Source organism: Cololabis saira, chromosome 5, assembly GCF_033807715.1.
Source record: "Cololabis saira isolate AMF1-May2022 chromosome 5, fColSai1.1, whole genome shotgun sequence".
Taxonomy (NCBI): Eukaryota; Metazoa; Chordata; class Actinopteri; order Beloniformes; family Belonidae; genus Cololabis; species Cololabis saira.
The window spans coordinates 22,718,217-22,744,826 of NC_084591.1; the positions used below are offsets into that span (position 1 = coordinate 22,718,217).

A 26,610-nucleotide genomic window follows, 5' to 3' on the forward strand; every position below is an offset into this window, starting at 1 on the left:
ACTCCCCTTACGCTGAAACTTAAGTGTCACATGAGTCATGTAGCGTGAACACAAACCTGTTGATCTGGAAACTTGTTCAAGAGTTTGTTAATTTGTAGGTAAATCCATCCATAATTCGGACAACTGAAACCAGAACAGTATATGATTCCCTCGAACTTTGGAAGCAAGTGCACATCTTAAAAGCTATAGTGCAGTATAAAGAGTAGTCGCAAACAAGTAAATACCTGTTCTAAATTTTAGGTCAGAATTCAAAGCAAATGCAGGTTCATTCCGGAGACTTTAACAAAATGAAGTTCAAACTCCAGTTAACTAGGTAAACAAGGATACAAATTTGGGAAAGGTGTTCTAATATTTTCAAATTTAAAAAAAGAAGTGATATGTAATGAACTACAGACCTAACTCATCCGTGTATTTACTGCCACTGTATTTGGAAACCAGACCTTCTGAGTAAAGATGCTTAGCTCTTCCAAGTAATTCAGGGGGGATGTCAGAGGGACATTTCCAAACAATGGTTCGGTTGACACAGTATGGCTCGAGGGAATTAAGTGACGAAGGGACACATAAAGAAGTTCTTGTAATACCTCATAACTGCCACATAAGTTTACAACATTTTTGTTCCAACATTACTTTATTTCCTGTGTCAAGGCTGTTTTTGACTAACCCCAGATGGTTTAAAAGAAATCTTACAATGCTGCTTCAGAAATCCCAAGAGTATTTCTTCTTATGATTAATCTGGGAGTAAATAATTATGAAAGCTCAGTGTTTTCCCTGACGGTTTTATCATCCAGCCCCTTCAGTTGCCCCCTCAGTAAAAGCTTTACAAAGCTTCGAAATGTCATGCTGTTGGCTTTATTGTGTCCATGCTGAACTCGCTTTCCATTATTCTACAGCAGCACCGCACTTCTTTTTTTTTCCTGCAAAAAAGCAATTATAGTCCATCTGCTTAAGAGCAAACGAAACAAAAACGCTTGCTTTGAATGGGTGTAATAAAGCAGCCAAGATACACAAACTAACTTCATCTGTCATGGTGACTGATTCTTGTTGTGTTTTCAACCTTTCCCTTTGTATAGATGCATCCATCCATCCATCCATTTTCTATACAGGCTTTATCCCCCGCAGGGTCACGGGGGTCTGCTGGAGCCTATCCCAGCTAATTTCAGGCGAGAGGCAGGGGTTCACCCTGGACAGGTCACCAGTCCATCGCAGGGCCACATATAAACAAACAACCAGACACACTCACATTCACACCTACTGGCAATTTAGAATCATCAATTAACCTAGTAACCATTTTTTTGGACTGTGGGAGGAAGCCGGAGTACCTGGAGGAAACCCACGCAAGCACGGGGAGAACATGCAAACTCCACACAGAAAGACTCCTGCCGGGCCAGGGAGTTGAACCAGGAACCTTCTTGCTGTGAGGCAACAGTGCTAACCACCAAGCCTCTGCTGCCTTGTATAGATGCAAATATCGTTATTCAGACATTTCAATTTCAATTCAATTTTATTTAAAAAGGGACAGTGTACAGTTAAAACATAAATGTTGCCATCTGATGCACTGTACCAGATTATAGCTTTAAGCTAATTTGCATCTGCAGTCCCTTGAAAGGTCACAATAAAAAAAGAAATACAGTAACAAGTAATACAATACCAAGAAAAATACACGGATTTATAATTATTATTAATTAACTTATTATTTTACACGGACATTTATTAACAATTCTTCAAAGCTTAAAAAATCAACCTTATTTATATAAGACCGAATCGGATAGTGTTGGGATTATGTGGAAAATGAAGAAGGAGAATAAAAGGAGCGATTCTTGGATTAAATTTTTGATTTTACTTTCTTAAGATGTTTACATCTTTTTCAGGCCTACAGCACACTCCAAATGGAATTTGTAGAAATGTGGTTTTGCATTGTGTTTCTGAACAATGCAATGGTTGTCCGTAGAAAATATATCATTTTGAAGGCAGCGTGTGTTGGTGTGAAACCCTGCGTTCTTTTCTGTGCATTTCTGTATAAATGGTACCTGCACAGAAGGGTTAAAGGCCCTTCGACAAAGACTGACAGAGGTTTCCCCACACTCATCCCTTTTCTTTGTGGGCATATCAGCTGTTGACAAATGACATCTGAAGAAGCCTGGAAGCCAGAGCCTGGAAGTGTCCAGCTTAAGCCTGTGCCCTTTTTTACTGTCTGAGATTTGTCTGAGATTAAATGAAAAAAAGTCCAGCTGACTGGAAAAAGGAAATCCCTTAAATGGAAGTTGTTTTGCGCTTGGATTTATAAGCAATCACCAGTTTTCCTACCAAAAACATACTCAGGCTATTGCCTTTTTCAATAGATTTACATGAAATACTTAAAGATTTTGAGTGACCGGAGAGTCATTGGTAAGGCTACTACCCGTCCAACATTACCTTTGATTCCAGAGTCAGTCAAGACAACTAAATTACAAGGTATATCCCAACAAACTCAAATGAATTGCCTTTTCTCAGCTTTAGACTTTGATCCTCATGTGTTCATGAAGGGAGAAGGGGATGACAAGATGTGGAATTAAGATGAGATCGTTCTACGGTACTCATGTTTTGGAGTTATTCAGTTTGATTTAAAACAGAAACCACAGAATGGTGTAAATGTGTGACATTAAACTGAATTCTTTGCTCAACGTGATTTCATGACCCCCTGCTCCAGAGTGTCTACATATATGACTCGTTGAAACTGGCGGGGGGGATTACTGTGAGTAGATTATGCTAAATAAAAGCTATGAATCAGTAAACCCCCAGAGGCCTGCCTAACAGATCTCCCCTAACTGAGCAGAATGAGCGTGATAAACCAGTTTCCTGCTTCACTCTGAAAAGTTAACTTTGCGGGTTCACTTATTTTTCTGGCTGTTAATCCTCAAACATTACTGGTCATTTCTGTGGCCAGTTCAGACCATTTTTGTTTTTATTTTTCACCAGCGATATTTCAGCCAGACCATAAGAAAATCAATTTCAAAAGAAATAGATTTATTTTAATTATTTTTTAAATTATTGTTTAGTCCATTTAAAGGGACCTTCCAACTGTCACGGGAGTATCACTCTCTCTAAAAGAACTGCTGTCATCTCTGGATGTGGGGGAGTTTCACCCTGACGTTGTAGTTTCTGCTTGTATTTAGTTCAGCTTTTTAACAGGAAGTTGTCGTTACAAATCTCTCTACAAATAAAATCTGGAAAATACAGATGTTTAAAAGTGAATAAATGATTCATTTTAAGGATGAAATTCACAGTAATCCTGGGAGATTCCTTCAGTTCAAATTCAGAGCTGGTCAGGCTTGAACTGTGGCAGATTTAAATGTGGATTGTAAGATGTATAATGTAAGATTTAGTTTTGCAGATACGTCACACAGGTACATGTATGCATGCCTCTTGACAATAATGCACCTGAAAGCATAAATGAGCCAATTCTTCATCTATAAATGATAGCAAAACCATGGGACTTTATTGTTTAATATTCTTCTTCTCTTTTTTTACCCCATTTTTCCTGAGGTCCAGAGACTTAAATCGAATGTGACTGAAGAAAATCATGGGAATTGTGTTTCCTTTTATTTTGGATAGTTACTGTTATGCACATGGTATAAAACTTCACACTTTATAAAACATGCACCTCCATGATGCCCTTCCCTTTTAAAGCAAGAATCAATGTTCTGTCCCACGATTAGGGGCTTGAAACACAGAAACATTGATTAAGTTTCAGAATCGAGAGAACGCACAAATGGAGAAATGTGTAGATATCTTTATGGGAAAAAGAGAAATGAAAAAAAAAAACATAAATGTCTGAAACAAGATAATGACATTCATGGTTATTTATTCCACAACAAAGTCAAATCTTGCTTTTTATTTATCATTCAACTTGCTATTTCCATCCTATAATCAAACTAAGAATTTACTGTTGACAAAAGTGATGGTACTGTATCTTTCATTTAACATTTTGTTGCAGCACAACCTTAGAATCACTGTTCCTGAGGAAAAAGGTGTTTCTGTGTTTCTGTCTCAGATTTGAAGGGTGTCCACACAGCATTTTTTTCAGATATCTTCATGGATCGGATTAAGATCAGAGCTCATGGAGGGCCATGTAGGAAGAGTCCACTTTCTATCCTCATCGTGTTTGAGGACCCACGACCAGTGACTCCGGCTTCATTTTGCACAGATTCAAGATCTCCTGTGTTAGATTCAGAAAAGCCGCCTCTAAACATGACCAAGTCCCTTATTCCTGATTAACAGTCATGACGGCGTTCTTTTGTGAACACAGACCTCATGTAGCTTTTACCAAAAAATCTTCAGTTTTGTCTCATCGGTCCAAAGGACATTCTTCTTTGGACACTGTTACTAAGAAGCAATTTTACAAATTCAGGTCCACGTCCATGCTATTTCATAATAGCCCAGTAATAGCCTCTATCATGTAATAAAGGCATCGTCTCAAGTATACATGATATATGACACTTTTCTGGGGATATTAAACTCTCTGGATTCTATATGTGTATCTAAACTTAGATGTTACAGAACCTGACTCTCTCTTCTTCCTTTCAGATCTCTAAAAAAGGGGGAGGAATAAATCAAATAGCCCACAAAAATGCAATTGTGACAAATAAGTGGTGTCATCTTTCCTTTATAAGATATACAAACATGCTTAGAGGTAAGGAAAGAAGTGATTCAGGGATGATGCACTCCTAAACAGTTCAGTTTGACAAAGTCTGATACAGTTCTCAGCATTTGTTTCATGTAGACATGTTTCATTGAAAACAAAAACAGTGTGATGATAGTGTGGAGTCTATCACATTTATTGTGAAGATGTAGAAATCTCGCTAATGTTTATGATCTGCAGCAAAATCGTAGTTTAAGTTGCAAAATCCAGCAAAAGCCACTTCTTTTAGCCTTCCCGTTTGTAGGGGTTACCACAGCGGATCATTGGGATCTGCATATTGAGCTGGCTTTGGTCAGCCTGACGCTTCCCAACGCAACTTCCTCACTTTTCCAGGCTTGAGAGCAGCACTAAGAGAGGTGGGGGAGGATGTCAGCTTCAGTGTCCTGCCCAGGGACACCCTGGCTGTGAGGTTGGAGCTGGAAATCGTTCTGGCAACAGTCTGGTTGGACTGCACCCAAATCTGACCACTACAGCCCAAGACTCATGACTGAAAGAAACCATTGTTTGAGGCCAGCTGTAGATGTTTTATAGACATATTTCAGTCGTTTTTTTAATCAATTTCTTACCCTGTTTCTTGGGTCCCCAAAGGTGGTGCCCTCAACTAGGGTTGCCACCCGTCCCGTAAAATACGGAATTGTCCTTTATTTGAGAAAAAAATGTTGCGTCCCGTATTTAACTAATACGGGACACGATTTGTACCGTATTTTTATTAACTTTTACACCATATTCTAGTTGAATTATTGAAATAAATTAACTTTTACACCATATTCTAGTTGAATTATTGAAATAAATGAATTTTTACACCATATTCTAGTTGAATTATTGAAATAAATGAACTTTTACACCATATTCTAGTTGAATTATTGAAATAAATGAACTTTTACACCATATTCTAGTTGAATTATTGAAATAAATTAACTTTTACACCATATTCTTCACCTGTAGGCTATATTACATCTGGGCTGATATGGACATACGTAGCATAGGAGGCTATTTCAGCTGCTATATGGTTGGCTGTCTGTACAGTCATGCAAGTTCAATGCTATTAAAGCACTTTAAACTTTAAATCAAAGCATTTTGTTTTTTCATATAAAATAAACACATTTTTATTCAGTTTAGAAGTTTTGGGGCTTTTTTTTGGCTCCTGCGCTGCTGAAATCAGGGCATCCCTTATTTCTATTTCTGAAAGGTGGCAACCCTACCCTCAACACATCCACCCCCACTCCTGACGATGTGACACAACCACACAATGGCTTAGAGGTTAGCGCTGTGGCCTCACAGCACGAAGGTTCCTGGTTTGAATCCCAGCAGGAGTCTTTCTCCCTGTGCTTGTGTTGGATTTTACCGGGTATTCAAAACAGGCCTGATCATTCTAAGGTGCCCATAGAAATGAGTGTGTGTGTGTGTGTGTGTGTGTGTGTGTGTGTGTGTGTGTGTGTGTGTGTGTGGTTGTTTGTCTATATGAGGCCCTGCATTGATAAGGTCTCAGTCCACTCCACAGATGTTATCATTATTACCCAATCAAAAAAAAAAAGAAAGGAAAGAAAAAACCCTCCAGAATGCCCCAACTGGTTTTACTGCTCTGTGTAACTTCCCATGATGTAGAGTTGTATTTTATAACAATGATAACAACAATCCATCAAGTCATCCTTTCAGCAGCTCCATGTTTATTGCCATAAAGTTATTCCTGAATGGAATTTAAAGAATGCACGTAGCCGGCTCAGCTAACAAGTTTAAAAAATCCCCTAATGTGGCGACGGGTTCCACAGAGAAAGTTTGCAGTTTTGAGGGATTGTTCTCAAGCCCAATCTAATTCACGGGAAAGCACGTTTTAAAGAGTTCCTCATTATGACAGTCTGTATAAGGAAGTGAAATTAACTAATGAAAAAACACCATTTGAAGTGAGAGGAAAACAAAAGGTCACGGAACAACACGTCACAGATGTCTCCTTATAAATGTGGCGGCAAATGGAGTTTGGACAGCAGAAGCAGCAGCCCAACAGAAGCTCAGACTCATCCTCTACCACACAGCGAAGACAACCATCATCCTCTACCACACAGCGAAGACAACCACCACACACCTCAGGATGGCTGCCCCTCGTCTCTCTCTGTCTGTGTTTGTGCTGATGCTCGCCGTGGTCACTCTGACTGAAGGTAAGGAGAAACTTCCAAATATAATCACTTTAATCAACTAAATCTGAGGATGACAGATCGATTTATCCTTAAATTAGTATATGTGCAGTGATTAAACCCTTACTCAACAAGCCCTCTCTTGACCCAGACATTTCAGCGAATTATAGACCAATTTCCAACCTTCCATTCATATCAAATATTCTGGAAAAGGTAGTTAAAGTCAGTTATGAGACCACCTGTATAGAAACGGTCTATTTGATGTTTTTCAGTCAGGGTTCAGAATACACCATAGCAGAGAAACTTAGGGTTTTGATTTTCTTTAAGGTTTTTAGTTTCTTTTGTTGATTTATTTGGTTCTTTAGTTTTGACTCTGTGTTTGACTTGTTGTCTGTTTTATTTTGAAAGTTGGTGTCCTCTTGATTAGTTTGATTTTGACTTCCCTGGCTCTCTGTTCCACTCACCACGCAACAGAGACAGCACTGGTTTGAGTCACGAATGACCTTCTTATGGCCTCAGATAAGGGATTAGTGTCCATACTGGTTCTACTGGACCTCCGGTTCTACTTTTGACACTGTAGATCATGGCATTTTACTGCACAGGTTACAGCATGTTGTTGGGATTAACAGGACTGCTCTAAATTGGTTTAAATCATATCTATCTGACAGGTTCCAGTTTGTTCATGTACATGAGGCTCCTTCTGTACAGATGAGCTACAGTCTCCTGCAGGGTTCAGTGCGAGGGCCAATCTTGTTCAGTTTACACATGCAGCCCTTGGGAAGAATAATCCAGAACCGCAGCATTAATTTTTATTGCTATGATGATACGCAGCTGTATTTGCCTATGAAGCCAGATGAAACAGAACTGTTAACTAAAATTCAAGCATGTCTTAAGACTGGAGGTCCACTAACTTTTTACTCCTAAATTCTGATAAAACAGAGGTTATAGCTTTTGATCCCAAACACATTAGGAAGGGATTAGATGGGGTTGGGATTTTTGATCAGGATTTGTCATTTAAACAGCATATTAATCAGGTTTGTATAACAGCGTTTTTCCATCTCCGTAATATCCCAAAGATTAGGAACATCCTCTCCCAGAGTGATGCGGAAAGAGTAATTAACACGTTTGTAACTTCTAGACTAGATTACTGTAGTACCCCAAGTAACCATGTATCAGTAATATGTACATAGAACTATTAGTTCTCCTGCTTACATATATTTAATACTAATATATCTCTTTAAAATGGATGCTTTTATACTGTATCCATGTGGTATTTTAACAACAACAAAACAAGCTTTGAAAAAAAGCCATAATAGTATTACTTTACACTGTAAGAAGGACAATATGTGAGTTATTATAGACCTGATTGAAACTAAGTGTGGCTTTGTGTGATTTTAGTGAAACCTTCAGCTAAAACATGCATATACCTGTAAACATATTTCTATTGAATGTTCTATAAGAACAAACAAAATACAAGATGAATTTTTCTGCTGATGTTTTCATTAAAACGTATCTGCCCAGCACTGAAGCAAGCAGGCAAAGCAGTGATGTCACATGGCATTTCGCTGCCAGAGCACAACGTCAACTATTAATTATGAGGAGACTAAAATGCAGCTGGAAGGTGAATACTGACCTAACAATAAGTAGAAAACTATCTCCGGAGAGTACCCTAAAGTCTGAAAAGAGAATGTAACCTTGAAAGTAATGGCCTTAACATTGATGCAACTAGAAAGATTTGTTGTTCAAATAAAAATAAAAGGAAATTAAAAATACCAGAGTAGTCACTAACGCTAGAATAAATGACAGCAAACCCTGCCCACCTTAAAATAAAAACGCATGGGACAAAAGTCAAGGAGAAATTAAAAAGACAACCAGCGGGGAAGAAGGAGATGACACATTTATAAGTGTTGCTGAGTTGCTCATCACAGCGGTTTTGTTTGCAGGTCTGCGTGGTGCTGGCCCGAGGAAGTGCTGCTTCAATTTCATTGACAAACCAGTGCCTGAAAGCAGAGTGACTGGCTACGTCAAGACCAGTCAGCGCTGCTCCAGCCCTGCCATCTTGTAAGTACCAATAACCGTTATCTTCAATGTCAATAAATCTGGTCCTGAATCCACTGACGCCCTCTTCCTCCTGCGTCTGCTCAGGCTGAAGACAGTGGTGGGCCGCCAGCTGTGTGTCAGGCCTTCAGCCCAGTGGGTGAAGGAGCTCATCGGCAACTTGGATGCCAAAGTTGCTCTAGGAGACGCCACCCACCTGTAACCATGGAAACAGAGCCACTAATCCAGTTTACGTGGACGAGTTTGTGTTTTAATGCTACAGCTTTTCAAACTATACTCAAACAGCAGCTCTCTGTCTATGATATTTACTAAATATTCTAAGACTTTGATTCAAAACGACTTTTGAAGGAAAAACTGAATGTTTTTTGTTTTTTTTACCTGTTTCTTTTTGACACGTACCTCAAATATTTGTATGTGTTATAGTTGCAGATCTTTTAAGTATTGATATTCACATATTCACTTGATACTTTATAGAATAAAGTGTATTTTTATTTAATACAACATGTAAAGTTTAACAGTCAACACTGTGATTTGAAGTGACCTATGAAAGTACATTCACTATTATAGAGTAATGTTTTAATCCCACGAGGTGTCATCAGTTGAGTATAAGCTATAAAACTGAAGAGCTTTCTACTTTTTTTTCCTTATTTATTCTTTTTTTTTTACAAAGAATACACAATTTTAATGCAATTTGACAAAATAATTACTTGTGTATGCTTATACTGTTTGAGCATTTTTAATTAAAGCAAGGCTATATGTGAACTCATCTCCTGCCAAGATTACGTGTTTATTTGTCTTTGTTTAACTCTTTGTAGTCTAGTATGTAGTTATCTTTTACTACAACTCCAATTACAAACAGGCTGGAAAGCTGTGTAGTTTGCTTTTTTTCATTTATTTCTTTAAATATAATCCAGTTTTGTTTTTCCATGTTTTATTCACAGTAAAACATAAAAAACATCAAATGTTTAAAGTTAGGCATTTTAACATTTAATGGAAAGTATTAGCTCTTGCTGAATTAGATGGCAACAAAACATCTAAACAATATTGGGAAATGGGCAACAAAAAGTTGGAGAAGTAAGTGGCACTAAACAGAAACACCTGGAGGAACATCTGGTAACCAACTTGGTTACTTGGCAACAGGACAGTGACACGACTGGATGAAAAAGAGGACATCTCAGAAATAAAAATGGGCAGAGTTTTCCCAAAAATGTGATAAAATTAGTATTTATAAATTGCGAAACAACTTCAGAATTAAAGCTGCGAGCAGCGTTGATCGGGCCCTAAATCCAGCCCAAAAGAGATGGGCCAAAGCTGCAGTAACCATGGAAACATACCCTGCAGCAATGTAATATATTCATCAGAAAATCCCAAAGAGCCTTCAATAAAGGACAGTTTTAAGGAAAGATATAAAATGATCTGAGATCTTGTGCATCTGATCCTGATCTCCCTTTGTGACCATTGTTATCTGGGGATAGTTAAAAAGACACTATCTGTGGAGCTCGTGGTCTAAAGGGAACATGCCAGGTCAACAAATCTCAGATTTAAGTTGGACAAAGACCATGAGAGGCGTTGAAGTTGATCAGTAGGACTTTGGAATCAATATTAGATTCAACAGGAAGCAAGTGAAGGGAGGCAAGTACAGAGGAAATGTGATCAAACCAGCAGTTATAAAACTTAAATCATATTTTAACTACTGGTTTTCTCTATTGTTCGTATTTCTTTCTTTTTGGTTTAAATTTTAAATCATCACACTCTTGGAAATCAAAGTCTAATAAAACACCTTACTGTGCCATCTAAAAGTGCAAGTTATAGTTTTATCATGCAAAGAAGAAGCCTTATGTGACCATTGTCTTGAAACTCTACAGTCCTGTAGTCAGACGAATCAAAACATGAAACTCTTTTTGGAAACCATGGATGCTGCAGAGTAATGAAGAGAGAAACCATCCGGCTTGTTGTCGGCGCTCAGCCCAAAAGGTTGGCATGGTGGTGCATTCGTGCCTGTGAAATGGGAAACTTCCACTTATAGATACTGGAAACGTGCTGAAATATAAACACAGGTCTTAGAGTAAAATGTGCTCTATTTCAGGGAGACTTGCATCTTTCAGCATAAAGATTCTAAACCACATATTGTTTCCATGGCATGGCATCATGATAGCTTTGAAATCATTACATCTTGTTGTATTAACATTTTACACAGCATCCCAGGCTCTTCCGAATTGGAGCTGCATTATAGGCTGCTATATATTGCTTTTACATAAACTAACCACATTAAGGAAAAACATGTACCGCAAGGATTTCATTTTCATTTTCTTCTTGATCTTTACATTCCTTCCTGTTGGGCAGCTTTTTCCAAAAAAACTGTGAGGATTGGATCCCAACGCAGGGTTAAAAGTGTAGACACAAAGAAGAATTGTGAAGAACTACTGACAATGACAAGGTGAGGTGGCTGACCATGCCAGTAACAGATAACCTCACACGCATGGAGGCATATGAAAGTTAATTAATTAATAAAGTAGCCGATTTCAGTTTTTCAAGTAGTTATATATCATGCACAGCCTCTTAATGGATAGTCTCGGCTCAAAGTCCTGCAGCAGGAAAAGTATTCCAGTTGAAACGTCCCCCTTTTCACATGGTCCACCGATTCAGCAAATGCAAATACTATAAATGTGATATAGTAAGAACTAAGAACTTAATTTGGTTCTATAAAGCGTTTACACTTCAAATGTGCGAGAGTAATTTTACAGTTACTCTGAGCTCAACTCATCTAAGATCTTCAACTCAGATCTACTCCAGCTCTCAAAGGACAGTTCCAACGTGTTCTCATTTGGCTGATTAGGATTGTAAAGACCTGCCGGAGTCTTTTGTGACGATGGCTTTTCTTGGCACTAGAGGGCGCAATGGGACCATTTTACTTAACCTCAAATTGAACAGTTTAAAAACATGGTATCCAGTTCTTCCGCTAATAGCTTACTAAACAACGAGAAACATATAGATAAATTGAGAAGTGGCTCTTTACTTTGTGGTTCCACACGCACTTTCACCCAGTCTCCATCATTAGATTATTTTTGTATTGGTATTTGTCTCATGCTTTGTATAACACTCTTTGAAGGCAGTACACTTTTGGCCTGCAGCACTTGAATGCCCCACAGTCACGCATTAACTGACCAATCACGTTTGAGATTGATCCATTGGGGGCGGGTCTAGACGGTCCCCTGACCTGCGTCAAGTTGCATAGATACAGCCAGCAACAGGCCGGAAACCGGGTCCACGGACTTTCAAAAAAGCTGATGTTTTGGTTTTGATTTTGATTTGAGATTTTGATTTTGATTTTAATCAAACTTCGCATTAAAGTTTTTATTGGAGTTGTAGTGTTTCATATTTTAACCTTACTATTTAATAGTTTTATTGTTAAGCTTATGAGCAGCAGACGCAGATAAAACAACAAAAAAAAAATCAATTTCCTAGTGTCTGGTGTTAGTTTGATTTTTTTTGTGATGCATTAACTGGCACAAGTATGCTGCTGTGCTTTGGTGGAACTTAAAAGTAAAGGCTTAAATACACCTCAATATCCTGTTTAGTATATGAATGTGGTTATTTGAGAAGTGTTTGAGTACACTTAAAGTTGACAAAAAATATATACTTTATGTAATTATTAAAGAATGGTGAGAAAAGGCTCCCAATAGTCAGTTGAATATATTGAAAATATTAACAAATTAAGATAATTTACTGTCTTTAAAATAAAATAAAGAAAATATTAAGATGAACCGTTAAGATTCACAGTTCAGTTCACAGAGTTTATTCACAAATAATTTAAAAACACAAATACAGATAACAATCAATTGAGGTTTGTAAAATGGGACTCCCCAGAAGCTAACTGTAGCTCATGAATAGGTGCCCAGTCACACAGCAAAAAAACTATAAATAAATTACACAGATACATATAATAACCTTATAACCTAAAAAAAAAACAAAAAAAAACACACACAATAAAACCCTGAGACCTCCTCAGATTTCCTAGATACAAAGATATTCTTGTAAAAATAATACATCAGGTATTGGTACATAAACATTGACAGATAGTTTTAGAATTAGACATAATTTGAGAATTAGACATAATTTAATAAGAAAAGACATCATTTAATAACAATTTTTGTTTTAGTCTCTTTTTGAAAATTGAGAGAGATCCAGACTCTTTTATAGCACTATCAATCTCATTCCAAATTTTTGGACCTTTACAGGTTACACTGAAACTTGTACATTTCAGTTTCCTTTTCTTTCCATTTTAAAAAGATTGGCATTTCTGTATCACATATTTAATATTCATATTATATAATTAAAAATCATAATGATAATAGTGGGTGTAACCAGTACTCGAGTTGTAAAAAAAAAAGAAATCAGGGGGGATGGTGGATTTTATCATATGGGGACAGATAATTTGTGCTGATTATAAATAATATAATATATTACAAATAATAGCACTGACCAAAACACCTGCAGAAATACTGCAGGAATGACATAGCAGCAGTTAAATGCAGCCTTCTGTAAGCTTTAAATATCCACTGGGCTTACATCAAATACATCAAAACACAAAAATAAAAAACAGTTTTCTGAACTTATCAATATGTCTGTCCTTCACAGGATAAGTAACATGGATCACTGCAAAAACTCAAAATTTTAACAAGAATATTTTTCTTATTTCTAGTTCAAATGTCTCATTTTAGTAAAAAAAAAATCTCATTACACTTAAAACAAGACTCATCACTGGAAAAAACAACAATTTTCACCTGTTTCAAGTAGATTTTCACTTAAAATAAAATCTGCTAGTGGAACAAGATTTTGTCCCACTGGCAGATTTTTCTACTTATTTCAAGTGAAAATTTACTTGAAACAGGTGAAAGTTGTCAAATAAGTTATTTTTCTGGTGTTGACTCTAAATGTTGAAATAGCAGTAAAACCACATTCATTGATGAAATGACATAAGGGATGGAATGGGGGGGGTGGCAGTTTTACAGGGGGGATTATTTGGAACGTTTTTATTTCAGGGGGGGGATGCCATCCTCCCTCATCCCCCCTCAACTCGAGTACTGGGTGTAACCCCTGCCCACCCCCCCCCCCCCCCAAAAAAAAAACAAAAAAAAAATATTTCGTCTTATTCTGGAAATCTCCACCGGATGTGGCCTGGTCTAAATTCCTGGTGTTGTCTTTCACAAACCTGCAGTTGGAGCATATTTTCCCCACCGTGGTCCATCTGGGTGCAGTGTCCGCTAGCGGCCATATGTAATCTAGCCTCATTCATTCAGTCCCCAGCCCGACTAGGTTTGGTTTATTCCGCGTTAGAGAGCTTGTTCCGCGGGGGAAGCAGCTCGTCGTGGTCCCGGAGGTGCTCGGTGCTCGGGTCTCAGTTGAGGGTGTGAGTCCGTCTCAGCTGGCGGTGACAGCACGATGATCGAGCGGCCAGAGACTGCGGTTCCCAGCATCGCTGTAAGTAATCACCGCCGCAAACAAAGACCACGGGATGCTTGTTTTTTGTGTGTGAAACTACTAATTTCTACCTAAAGTACCCGTCTCTCTCTGCCTCGCCTGTTGTGTCTGTGCCCGCGCTAGCATGTGAACACACATCTGATGTTTGCAGAGAAGATACTCCAATAAACCATCATCCACACCTTTTTGGAGAAAAGACACCTAGGTTACTGATAATTACACGTTTTGGGAACTTTTGAGGTCGCACATCCGCCTTTGTGGGTGTTTTATTCATCGTTAAACGAGGGTATAGGTGAAGATGGACAGCGTGTTTCCTGGAGTGACTGTTTGGACGTCATCATGTCTGTTAGATGTCAGTAGGGCTGTTCGATTTTGCCCAAAAATAAAATCTCGATTTTTTTTTTCTCTCAAAATCCGATTTTCAATTAGGATCACGATTATTTTGTGAATTGACAAAAGGCAAAGAAATGATTTCAAATATGCTGTTTTTTTATTGAACATTTGCCCCATTGGGCTTTAAGTGCAAACTTTGCTCTTATTAAACCAAAAATGAATGAATAAAGTGCAAAACTCTGTAAAATAAGTTGAAAAAAGGTTTAAAAAAATATAATATAAAGTTTTATCTCTGGGGGGAAAAAAATCAGCAAATCAGCACTTGCAAACATACAGTAAGTTATATTTCCAATTAAATAAAACAAGACATTTTCTAATTAAACTAAACTGGGTCTTTGCATGCTAAATAAAAATGCAACCCATGAAGGAGGTAGAGGTGTGTAATGTCAGTCATTACATTTGCTATTCACATTTGCAAGTTTTTTGCAAGGAACATGAGCCGGTCTACCACATCTGGCTTGAGGGATGCCCGGTGGCATGTTACAACGCCCCCTCCTACACTAAAGAGCCTCTCCCATGGGGCACTTGTCGCAGGTATTGAGAGGTATTTCCATCAATCATTAATATGGTATCAATCATTAATATGTGTGCAGACAAGGTAAAAAAAATAAATAAATAAAAAAAAAAGTGAAAAATCGATTTTACGAGTTTCACGTTTTAACATCGTTCTAATTACATAATCGCGATTACGATTTAAAATCAATTAATCGAACAGCCCTAGATGTCAGTGTTTTGAAGGCAGGGCAGCTCTGCTGTGGCAAGCCCTTTTAACATTTATTGGCTAAGTTTGACTAGTATCCAGAATTAACAATGCAGATAGGCTGCAGCTATCGAATATTTTAGTAATCGAGTATTCTACCCAAAATTCCATCGATTAATCGAGTAATCGGATAAAACATATTTTTGTTTAGTTAAAGAGCAATTATAAATATACATAAGATGTTAGATGTTAATTGACATTACTAAGACTAAATTATATAATACAGTAGGTTCATGGCTGTCCATTTAAAAACCCTGAACTTACACCAGTTGACCAAATTCATCGCCTTCACTCAAAAAACTAAGGATCTTACCAAGAAATGTTCTTATTTCTAACCTAAAAATGCCTTTACACCTGATAACACACATATCTTAAGAGATTAGGTGTTTTTCCCACGTGTTTCAATTGAACTTTCATTTGTATCAAGCAAATTTTAAGTTCTATTTTCGGTAAGTTTTAAGTTTAAAGTCTTTAAGATTTTGAGTTTTGGTAGTGTTCAAAATAGAATTATGAGACCTGCTGTATTGGAGCACATTTTCTTTTAGTTAAAACTGTAGCGGGAACAGATGTTTAGAGGAACCTATGTATGTACCAGGTGAAGGCTGACTTGTACTACGGCGTAGGCTCTGTGGATTTAACGCGGAACCATAAATCAGGCTTTAGAGGGGGGACATATAGGAGAACGGACCAGAAGAATATAGAGTGGATTAAAAATAAAAGTTAAGTACTGAGCTACATGTGTCTCCCGTCTGGGCCATTGCACACTGCCTGAGCACGGCATGTTACTAAAACCAAACATATCCGCCGCCTCTTTCTTCCCCCTTTAACGTGCGCACCGTCAGCACGTTGTGCCGCATTAAATGTAGTCCGCGCGAAATAACCTGCTTTGAGCTGGCAAAATTAAACGATTCCTCGAGGCAGAGTAAATTCCTCTATCATTTTTTGTAATCGAATTACTCGAATTATTCGAGGAATCGTTTCAGCCCTAGCAGATATCTACAACTGCATTTTGACTAGTCAGAATTACATTGTGACCAGTCAGAATCGTCATTCAAGATATTGTAGCGTCCGCCAGGACGTGTCGGAAGGACGAGCGAAGCGTTAGCCAGTTTAACAGTTTATTACCTGTTACAGAATGGGTTACTGTTGGCCGTAACCACGCCAAAAGAACAAAAACCTCGCTGAACTCGCTCAACTGCCGACATTCAAAAGAACATCTGAACATGACAACATTATACAGGAACATTACTGCAGGAACGCTACAATATCTATAACGTCACTTTGACTAGTCAAAACTCTAATTCAAGATATCTGTAATTACATTTTGACTAGGCAGAATGGAAGTTAAAGATATTTGAAATATCTCTAATTGAAATTAATTTCAAAATATCTATAACTTAATTATAGATATCTACAATTTAATTATGGCTATCGGTAATACCAGTTTTAGATATCTACAACGTCATTTTGACTAGTCATAATTCCAGTTCAAGATATCTACAACTTGGTTCTGACTAGTCAAAACTTAATTTAAGATATCTAAAAAGGACTATGTAGATATCTTGAACTGGAATTAGGACTAGTCAGAATTAAATTGTAGATATCTGAAACTGGAATTACAGCTAGTCGTAATTCAGTTGCAGATATCCGTAATTCACATTGAGGATATCTGCAACTGAATGGTAGATATCTCTCATTAGAAAACCCCATACACATGCTGCACATATCAGCGGGGACTTGGGCTGGTTTCAATTATAGCTGGATGCTCTGGGAAAACAGAGCCTGTCTGTAATATACTATTGCATATTTGACATTGAGGAGTGGAATTATTTAGGGAAAGATTGTAATGACTTGAATATTGGAGCTGAACGACAGTTGGCTCCTGAGCCAAACCATTTACTAACTAGTTTCATTGAGGGTACTAGACATGACTTATCCACTGAGCCAGGAATGTAAATGACTCAGGTCTCATCAAACCATTGATGGACACTGACTTCCCAAAGCCCCCTATAGCCTCCCAGAACCCTGGATTGTAAAAGACATCCTTAACAGATGTTTTGCATCTCTCTTCCATCTCTAGTTCCGACGTTTAAATCACTAGTCAAATTTTGATCTTTATGCATCTGTTATTTTGTATCATTTCCTATGTTTGGAAAAAGAAATTAAAGATGACATGACATATGACTTTTTTCTTTTCAAAAGCTGATGCAAATTCTGGAGGGCTTATTGAGACTTTTGACATTTTATTGGAAAAATATACCAAAAGGGTGTGCTGCAACAGAGCCTTTCCAGTTCTGTTCATATCAGACCAGTTTCAGGGGTCGGAGTAAACCACTCAACTTCACTGCAACCCCTCTTCTGAGGGGTGTGTCGCCTTTGATGTTGATAGGTGCATCTACATTAGCGGGGATTCAGGGTAAACCTGCTCCGCAGCCCCTTCAGCTGGCAAGTCTACATGATACTGTAGCACCACAAGAACCACTGACTGCACAAATAACACTGCTGACCATTAGGTGGCGGTAGTGTGCATTTTTTGTCGCAAACAACCAGCAGCATAAAAGGAGGCAAAAAAGAAGAATTCAGCAAAAGAAGAAAGAGATGAAGATACAAGTTAACAAGCTACTTGCTTTTTTGTTGTTACTTGTTTAAATATACACCACAGTAACAGCAATTGAGATGAAAAAAACAACCCCTGCACCACATTGGCGTGATACGCCAACAAGGCCTGAACCGACTTATCGGTCCATCTATCTTTTTTTTCTTGTTATATCTATCTTGTGTTGTGTTCCTGGTTCAAATGAGTTGTGTTCACGTGTTTTATGTTAATGAGAGGGCTGGACTTCACTTGGAAATCCTGATCATCAGACACCTGACCAGGTAGTCCCTGTTGACCAATCTAGGTGCGTTTCCATTAGCAGGTATTCAGGGTAAACCTGCCAGACAGAAACCTCTAACAGGGCAGCCCTTCACTTAAGCCACTACAGCCAATGTCTCAGCTGTAGCACCACACAACAACCATTGACTGAACCAATAACACTGCTGACCACAAGGTGGCGATAATGTAAATTTTTTGCTGCTCACAAACGGGCAGCCGCTTAAAAGGAGACAACAAAGAAGAATGCAGCAAAAGATGAAAGAGAAGAAGAAACATTTAAACAAGGGATGCTACTTGTTTTTTGTTAGCTTTTTTAACATATGCTGCAATAACAGCAATTACATATCATGTCAGTGTATAGTAAAGTGCCACATTTCACTGTCAGTAACGGCATTGTAACATTTGAAATAGCAATTAGTTAGATTACCCTTTACTGGGAAAAAAATAACAGCGTTAGCATCGCCGGTATTTTTAACGCTGTTATTCCCAACACATGTGTTCACGTGATTTACGTTCACCTTAGAATGCTGAATGTAATTTGGAAATCCTGATCAGCAGACACACGCCAGGTAGTTGTTGTCGGTCAATCTGAGTACATCTCCTACAACAGGACCATTTTTCTCCCTATAAAGGTTTCCGAAGGCCCATTTTGCAATGCTGTTCTTAGTAATGGAACATCGTCATCAATGTTCGGGCCCTGGAGGGGAAAAAAAAAACACCGGAAGCCCTGCTAATGGACTAGTACCTGCTGTCATTATTTTGTTGTACCCAGTTAGTAGGGACAGCAAATGCAGTGTGATGAGGAAATGAAGATGCAGTTTCTAGGCTGATCTGGGTTTTTTGATGTCACAGTGCCCGGCACCTCTAAAGAGCTCACAGAATGAGACATTTTAGAGCTGGACCACCCCCAAAGATGGAGACGGTTGTGTTATATGCTAAAGGCTTGTATTCTGCTTCAAACAGAAGTGAAATTCTCAGGCACAAAGACGTTTGTTTTTTGATGCCCGCTTTGAATTTGCATTCATTTGCTGTTAAGCATTTTTTGAAAAGTTATTTTATGTCTTCACTTTCTCTTTGTAGTTGGCCTCCTCAGTAATGCCTCCATGAATGTAATTTGCCATGTTTAGGGCTTTTTACCCTGTTACTTGCAGTAAATGACAAATGATTATTCCCCATGCTGCCGACTACACATTGTGGTCATCCTGCATCTGTTTGTGATAAAATGAGATGTGATTGGAAGTGACTTTGCCTGGCACAATACGACTACAGTCATACACAGTGTGCCATGAGAGAGAGAGAGAAATGGAGATGGCTCAGGGCTGGCTGCTAAAAATAACAAAAGAGCAAAAATGGACTGTTGTCAAATAATTTCTGCCCTCCCTGTGCACTATTAAGTGATGCAACATTCAATGCATAATTCATATTGGATATGTAAGCAGTCGAAGATGAAAACAGCTGATGGGAGCAGAAAGAGGGCCACTGGATCAGCTGGTGAAATGCCTGGGAGAGTGAGGGGCTCGGCGATACAGATGATGTCAGTGAGCCAGGCATCTACTATCACCACTGGGAGGACTGGGGGAGGGGTTTACATGAATGGTGGACTGAGCTTTTCTCTCTCTCATCCCCCATTACTTCCCTCTTTTAACTCCCATGCCTTGTGGTTTCCCTGTTAGTCATTTTCCTTTTTTGAAAATGATGCATTTTAATCCTGCTGGTTTTGCTCACAGGAGTGAACTCTTATGGGACTGTTGTAATCTTAATGCTGCAAATGCATTTCAAGCCACATACTTGAAATGCTGTTCTTGCCCACACACTTCCATGCTCAAGAAGTCCACCATCTTATTCAGAGACTCTCACCCACACAGCGTTGTTGTAGTAAAACTGCACTAATTTCGTCCCAATAGCTGAAAGACTTACTCCGAGTGAAGCTTCAGCGACTATCAGAGGCAACGACTTACGTAACACACAAGAAGCTAGAATGTAGGCGGATCAAACGTGGAAAGTGTGGAAAGTGCTTCGGGCTTGTTTGGAGTAGTTTCGCCTGCGATGGAGCTGTGTGCATACGAATATTGATCATCAAATGGATGGAACTGTTAACCCTGTTGACCATTTTATCTGCATCAGGAGTCGAGATGGTGAGGCTCGTCAGCAGAAATGAGCTGACGACAAACCCTAGTTCATAAGCAATGACGGGCTCACTGTCATTTTAGAGTTTAGTTGGTCTTCGGTGTGGGACATTTTTTATTTTTTTTAACCTCAGACTTGTCTGTGCCGCAACTTTCTATCAGTGCCATGCATGACAGAGCCTGAAAGACCAAAAATCAATTGTGTCTGATTCATGTCGCGTGTAGGACAGTGCAGTTATAGGACGGGGGTGTTATCATTGCAGCAGGCTGGGAGATGGATAGAGATAGGCAGAGGATGCAACAAAGAGAGCGATGAGTTGTCAACAAAGAACCAACATACATGAAGGACATGACGGATACAATTGAACACGTAGGATGTTTTGCTGTTTTCCTTCTTATTTTGATCTATATTGAGCAGGCCGAAAGCCCAACTGCAGAAACTGCAGTTGGTTTATTTGGTTTGGTTTATTGCCTTTCAGTTTTAGTTTTTCTTGTTTCTGGGAAGCAAGACAGAAGCTAATTCTTTTTTCTCTTATTTGTCTCTGTTTCCCTTCATCTCTTTCCTTTTTTAAATGACTTTTTTTTTCTTTTTTTGTTTACCTTGTGATTCCCCCAGCTGTTGTTCTCTTTGAAGACCCTCTGTCTATGCAGGACAGATAAATGCAATTAGCAGTTATCTTAATTTAATTTACATGGCTGAACTTTTCCCTCTTTTTGTTCTCCAAAGTTTATTAGTTACAATAGTCTAAATGACAGATTATGGCTTATTTTCCATTGCTATATTTGACCTTATATTAATATTATTTGAACACATTAACACAAGTTGTCTGTCTGTTTTCCTCCAGCAGCGGAACTTGGAGGGTTACGTGGGTTTCGCCAATCTCCCCAACCAGGTGTATCGGAAGTCGGTCAAAAGAGGGTTCGAGTTCACGTTAATGGTTGTTGGTAAGTCAGACAAATTTCCATCAGTCACAAGTGCAGATGTGATTGCTTATGTTTGTGGGCGTTGAAGGCACCCACGTGTACATCTGTCGGCATCTGCTCAGCTGACTGCAAGTAGGTTTGTCTAAGGATCTAAATCAAGGGAGCAGGTAGAGCATGTTTGGCCTTCAGCACACGCGGCTGTTTAGCATGATAAGTTGACAATTTTAAAGGCGGTTTCCTGCAGTGAGGTGGTCCCCTGTGTGGTTTGGCTTTAACAACATGTCAGCGGTTGTTTGGGGGGAGGGAGAGAACATTTTGAAAATTACTTTGCAAAATGTCTAGATTCCCATTTGGCTGGGACGTTTCTTAACAGCTCTTGGATGCACATATACACATTTTTGCACATTAGATTATTTAATTTGCAAGGCGAGCAGCATAAGGTAAGTTTGGGTATAAAGGAAGCCGGTTGCAAAGTGTGGATAACTGAATTATAGCAGCAGGGAAGTGGAAAGTGGAGGAGAGGAACAATAGGTTTGGCTGTTTTATATTGACATGAAACAGAGGTTATTCTGGTGCTGCTTTGACTTATTGAACTGCACTCCATGCGAGTCGGGGCTCCTGGATCTAATTAACATATATGGATTTTTAACAACATGTCCTTTTTGGTTGTTTTTTTCTTAAACACTACACTCATTTATTATCTGTAACATAAAGCTAAAACTGTACGTAGCTGAAAGTTGTTCTGTATTCTCACGATACTCGTGTATTTCTGCCTGTCTGGACCGTCCAAGTTCCCGCCCAGTATTTTTTAGACAAGACACTTTTTTTTTTCTTTTTTTTTTAAATTTAAAATGTTATTTTTATTTTTAAACTTTCATCAACCGTTACTGCAACGGCAGCTTGGAGCTGTGAACCTCATCTGTAGTAATGCCTTCATTTTACCACTTTAACAAGACTGCTGGAGATGTCAACTACACACTTGGCAATTTAACAACTTTCCTTTTGCGTTTATTCCTAGAAATTCCCCCCCGCACAGGTATAAAAGTTATTTTCCATCTGGCGCCCTAGTAGAAAAGGAAGATTCAAAAATGTATGGTAATCCTCTGCTGAAGTTCTGGAGTCCTAAATGCTGTTGGGGACAGTCCTACTTACTGTCTTCTCATTTGTGTCTTTATTATCTTAGAATTTCTTGAATTTGAAGGTCCATCCGTCTTATTGTTAGTAGTTAAACCTTTCCTACATACTAAACAAAATGCATGGAAACGATTAAGATTTGATATTTTCAAGACTCAAGATGTCTTAGCTGTTATTAAACAAGTACTTTCACTCATAGTTTGCCATTGTTATTTAAGTCGTCATGGATTATGGGTTCTGCTTATGCAAGATGGCCATAAGGCAGTGGCCCTTGAGGACTGGGACTCAGAAACACTGCTTCAGAGAGAGGGGGGACGGGACTTCCATTAGGCTTCGGTTTGATGTTTCAGCGGAAGTGCTGAAGACATCACTGAAAATGTACCCCAAGGGGAAGAGGATCAGAAAAAAGTAGAAAGGCAAGAGCAGGGCCGAGTCTTTTATCGCCTGCAGCTGTCTGACTGAGCGGTAGCAGGAGAAGCTCTGCCTTTTGTCATCAGCTGTTCAAGTTACCGTAGCAGGCTGAGGGGGGATGGTGGATTTGACTGAGGTCAGTTTCATGAAGGCGCTTCATACTATTACAGTCAAGTCCAAATAGTTAATTTTCTCTGCGATCGTGGTTCAGTTTTGTTATTATTTGATCATTATGGCTTTAAATGGCAGGGTAACGGTGTCAGATGTAACCATCAATGGCCAACCGCAGATGGGGGGGTTGGAATCAGCAGGAGTCTGTGTTTTTGGACAGGGTCATGTCTCGCATCAAACGGAGCGCTTGGGTAACTCCTGGGTTAGCCACATTCCACTCGGGGTGGATTCTTCAGTCATATCAGGGTATTACCTTACCAAGAGCAGATGTTTGTGTTTTCATGTCAGTGAAAGCGCGGCGTACTTGTCCCACTGGCAAATGGATCACCGGAGGTGATGGTCAGGACTTGTTCTTTTAGTCTCATATTGCAACAAGCAGCATATTTGAGCTTTTTGTTTTTGCTGTAGCCCTTTTTGATATGCCCTGTACACATTAAGCATCCTTGTTTTTACTGTAGATGTTTGCTCTATCTACAGTTGTTACCACAAAGTATATTAACAGAATTAGATCAGAACGCTATAATTTTTGTCTCAGTATTTGCACAGAATGCATTGGTCAGTTAAAATGATTGTGGCCACTGTCATTAAAAATATATGTGACAATATGTTAAAAACTTGGAAATAGTATATGTCTTTTGTTTTCAGTAACAAGTGTAGTCAGAATATATAATGGCCTGTAACTCTTAGGTGAGCTTTCATTTATTAAAAACTTCAATCCTTCGTTTGTTTTGCACTTTGCACTTTGTTTTGCCCTGAAAAGCGCTATATAAATAAAATTTATTATTATTATTATTTGGAAAATGTTTCCGTTTGCGCTTTAGAAACATAATGGATGAGTTGTTTTTCTTTTATAGGTCTTTAACTCGACTACCATAAAAAATGTTTGATAGTTTATAAATCCAACTGTATAAATTGTGGCGAACCTAGGCTGTTCAGTGAAATGAGAGAGATGGCACTATAAAAGGAGATCCAGTCCTCTTCTTTTTTTTTTTCTCCCCCGTGGGTTTAGCTTCCTGTTTAGTAAACAGCCGCTGTGGAGGAGCAGCGGAGTGATGGCTTGGGTGAGAAGCAGACAGATCCTCAGTCCAATAGATACTATTTCACGCCTTCTCTCCACATAGGCCTCCTCTGTCTACCTTACCTAATTGTTTGGCACCTGGACTCGTTTACTCCAACATATGCAAATTTCACACATCAACAAATGTGTTTTTTTTTTTGTTGTTTTTTTTTCAACAAGGGACTTCCCTGGAAAGGTTCTCAGCTGAGTTTTTCTCAATGCCTGAAAGCTGGTATGTGCTTTCATTAAAGCATGTCTGTCACAAATATCTGCATTTCAAATATAAAGTTGTAAAACTTGACTATTTTCTTTTTTTCTTTTTGAAGCCCTCTTATCCACCATTGCAAACTGAGTATTTGAGAATTAGTTATTTCAAGGGTAACCAGACCCTCAGGTTTTGGTTTTGCAGGGCATAATAACTCCTCCGTATTGGGTTTGCCGAATCCTCGAACCATCACACAACTTCCTCCTGTTGATTAATGTAGAGAGCCTGACTCCAAAAATGCAGATGTATTTAAGGAATAATAACAGGCATCGTAAAACGGTCGGTTCCTGCATCGTAAAATACAGACCAGATCAAAATAAAGTGCAAAGTTCATACATGTGTTTTTGATCGTGAAAAAATGTAACATGATGGGGATGTGAAAGGAAATACCATTGTTGGAGGGACAGCATTATGATTTGTACCGCAGCCAGATGACTATACGGCGGACTGCTCAAAACTGACTGGAGGTTGGCTCCAGCATTGCTGTACTTGGCTTCTCAGTGAAGTGTGAAAAGCTTGGCTGGTTTCAGAGGCTCGGCATTGTTCTGCAGTGGGTTTGGAGCAAACAGATGGTGGAATATGAGATGACTTGGCTGATACCTGCAGGTAACACGCTTACATTTCAGACAGGGAAGAGGGATGGTTTGGTTATGAAGGTGACGTATCTTGTTGATAGAACGGCTCACTTCACATTTTAGCATTAGAGAAGCTTTGTCAGGCACTGCCTGACGTCATTCTGGACTTTTCTGGAGTGTGGGAAAATTTACAGTTTTTGGAAATCAATACTTTTACATGCCAATATTTATAAGATGTTGAAATCCATTGCTGTCCTTTTTTTTGTCAAATTCCTTATTGTTAAAAATAAAAATGCAACATATAATCTTCATCCTTTTTTTTTTTTATTGGGTATTAGAAATTAAAAATTTGTTGATAAGAAAAGACCATCCTTTAGCTGATGGTCTCATATTTTTCTGGAGAGAGTTTCAGAGATGCATTTCTGATCTGGGAAACTGCACTGCGGCTCCAGATGTTCCACTGAAATCCAACATGTTCAGTGACCATCAACAGCTGGGTATCGAGGAAAACGAATTCTACTATTTTGTTTTTCAGAAATGAGCAAAATTTCCCCCCAAAAAGCCAGAATCCCACAGTGGTGACGGACAAACTCCAGAGCTTGCTTTCGCGGTTTTTCCCTCTTTCGCTTTGACCAAATGAACTTGTGCTTCATTACATTATGGCTCCTTTTCTTCTTGACAAGTGCTTGTGTCTGGAAAACTGCAACCATGCAGAATAAGCACGTCACACTTTACTGGCTGGATTTTCCAGCCTTAAATAACGTCATATTGCCAACAAAATGCAAATGCTAGATTGCTATCTCTATCCAAAACTTGTGTACCGACGCTTCTCCATCTGGTGATTGGGGGGAAAAGGAAAATGTTCAAGGCAGTAGTGTGTAACTCTAGAAAAATTGGGACTATGTTTACAAAAATGACATGGTACCTGATAGGGGTGTGCAAACAAGGGTACCTCACGATTTGATTCGATTTTGATTATTGGAGCTTCGATTCTTCGATTATTTTTTTTTTAATGCTTTTTTCCATACAAGATTGATTTTGTCTTCATCTGTGGCTACATTTGTAAATAAATAGCCAATCAATTAACTCAGTTCCTCTAACACTCATTAAGTAAATAACAAGGTTTTTTGAACATTTGACATGTATTTTTCAAAGACACAAAATAATTTATTTTATGACTATGTAAACATTTGCTCTTTGACTTACTTAACTTTGACCAGGTAAAGCTGCACTTGCATGAGAGCCCCCTCTATTGGCGGAAAACACTGAAAACGGTCAAGCCCTGGATTTAATGAGTTCATTAATTCACGTAAACAAGATATGTACTTCCATCAAATTTATTTAGTGTAAACATATCTGCCATATTTCAAGTGAACAATAAGAAATGTGCATTCTTGAAAATGAAATGATTCAGCAGCTTATTCAGTCTGGAATCTGGATAGGATAACTTGAGAAAAAATATTTTTTTTTTTAATTAATCGATTCCAAATTGTCACGTGACACATCGCGATGCATCGACACATCGATGAATTGCACCCACCTCTAGTACCTGATAGTGTACTGACACACATAC

The 26,610-nt window shown here is 38.6% G+C and overlaps 2 protein-coding genes across 5 annotated transcripts in view; both read left to right on the forward strand.

Annotated features, from left to right (window-relative positions):
• The first annotated feature begins 6,672 nt into the window (after positions 1–6,672).
• On the forward strand, positions 6,673–9,631 carry LOC133444655 (C-C motif chemokine 3-like). Its single transcript, XM_061722525.1, has 3 exons — positions 6,673–6,831; positions 8,751–8,868; positions 8,953–9,631. The coding sequence occupies exons 1-3, from the start codon at positions 6,765–6,767 to the stop codon at positions 9,065–9,067; spliced, it is 300 nt and encodes a 99-aa protein (XP_061578509.1). The 5' UTR covers positions 6,673–6,764; the 3' UTR covers positions 9,068–9,631.
• A 4,453-nt stretch (positions 9,632–14,084) lies between these two features.
• Positions 14,085–26,610, forward strand: part of LOC133443902 (septin-7-like) — a 46,029-nt gene continuing 33,503 nt past the window's right edge. The window contains exons 1-2 of one of the 4 annotated variants that reach the window (XM_061721228.1): positions 14,085–14,346; positions 21,346–21,445. In XM_061721228.1, coding sequence (XP_061577212.1) covers positions 14,308–14,346; positions 21,346–21,445 — 139 coding nt within the window. In that variant the 5' untranslated portion in view covers positions 14,085–14,307. Of the gene's footprint in view, positions 14,347–20,761; positions 20,871–21,345; positions 21,446–26,610 lie in introns of those variants that run through there. The other 3 variants (XM_061721229.1, XM_061721230.1, XM_061721231.1) reach the window with 3 other exon arrangements.

What these genes read in the sequence shown, in the direction of transcription:
- LOC133444655 (XM_061722525.1), top strand. Translation starts at nt 6,765, where the DNA reads ATGGCTGCCCCTCGTCTCTCTCTGTCTGTGTTTGTGCTGATGCTCGCC. An exon ending in CGTGGTCACTCTGACTGAAG is followed by an intron (nt 6,832 to 8,750) that starts GTAAGGAGAAAC and finishes TTTTGTTTGCAG; the next exon opens with GTCTGCGTGGTGCTGGCCCG. An exon ending in TGCTCCAGCCCTGCCATCTT is followed by an intron (nt 8,869 to 8,952) that starts GTAAGTACCAAT and finishes GCGTCTGCTCAG; the next exon opens with GCTGAAGACAGTGGTGGGCC.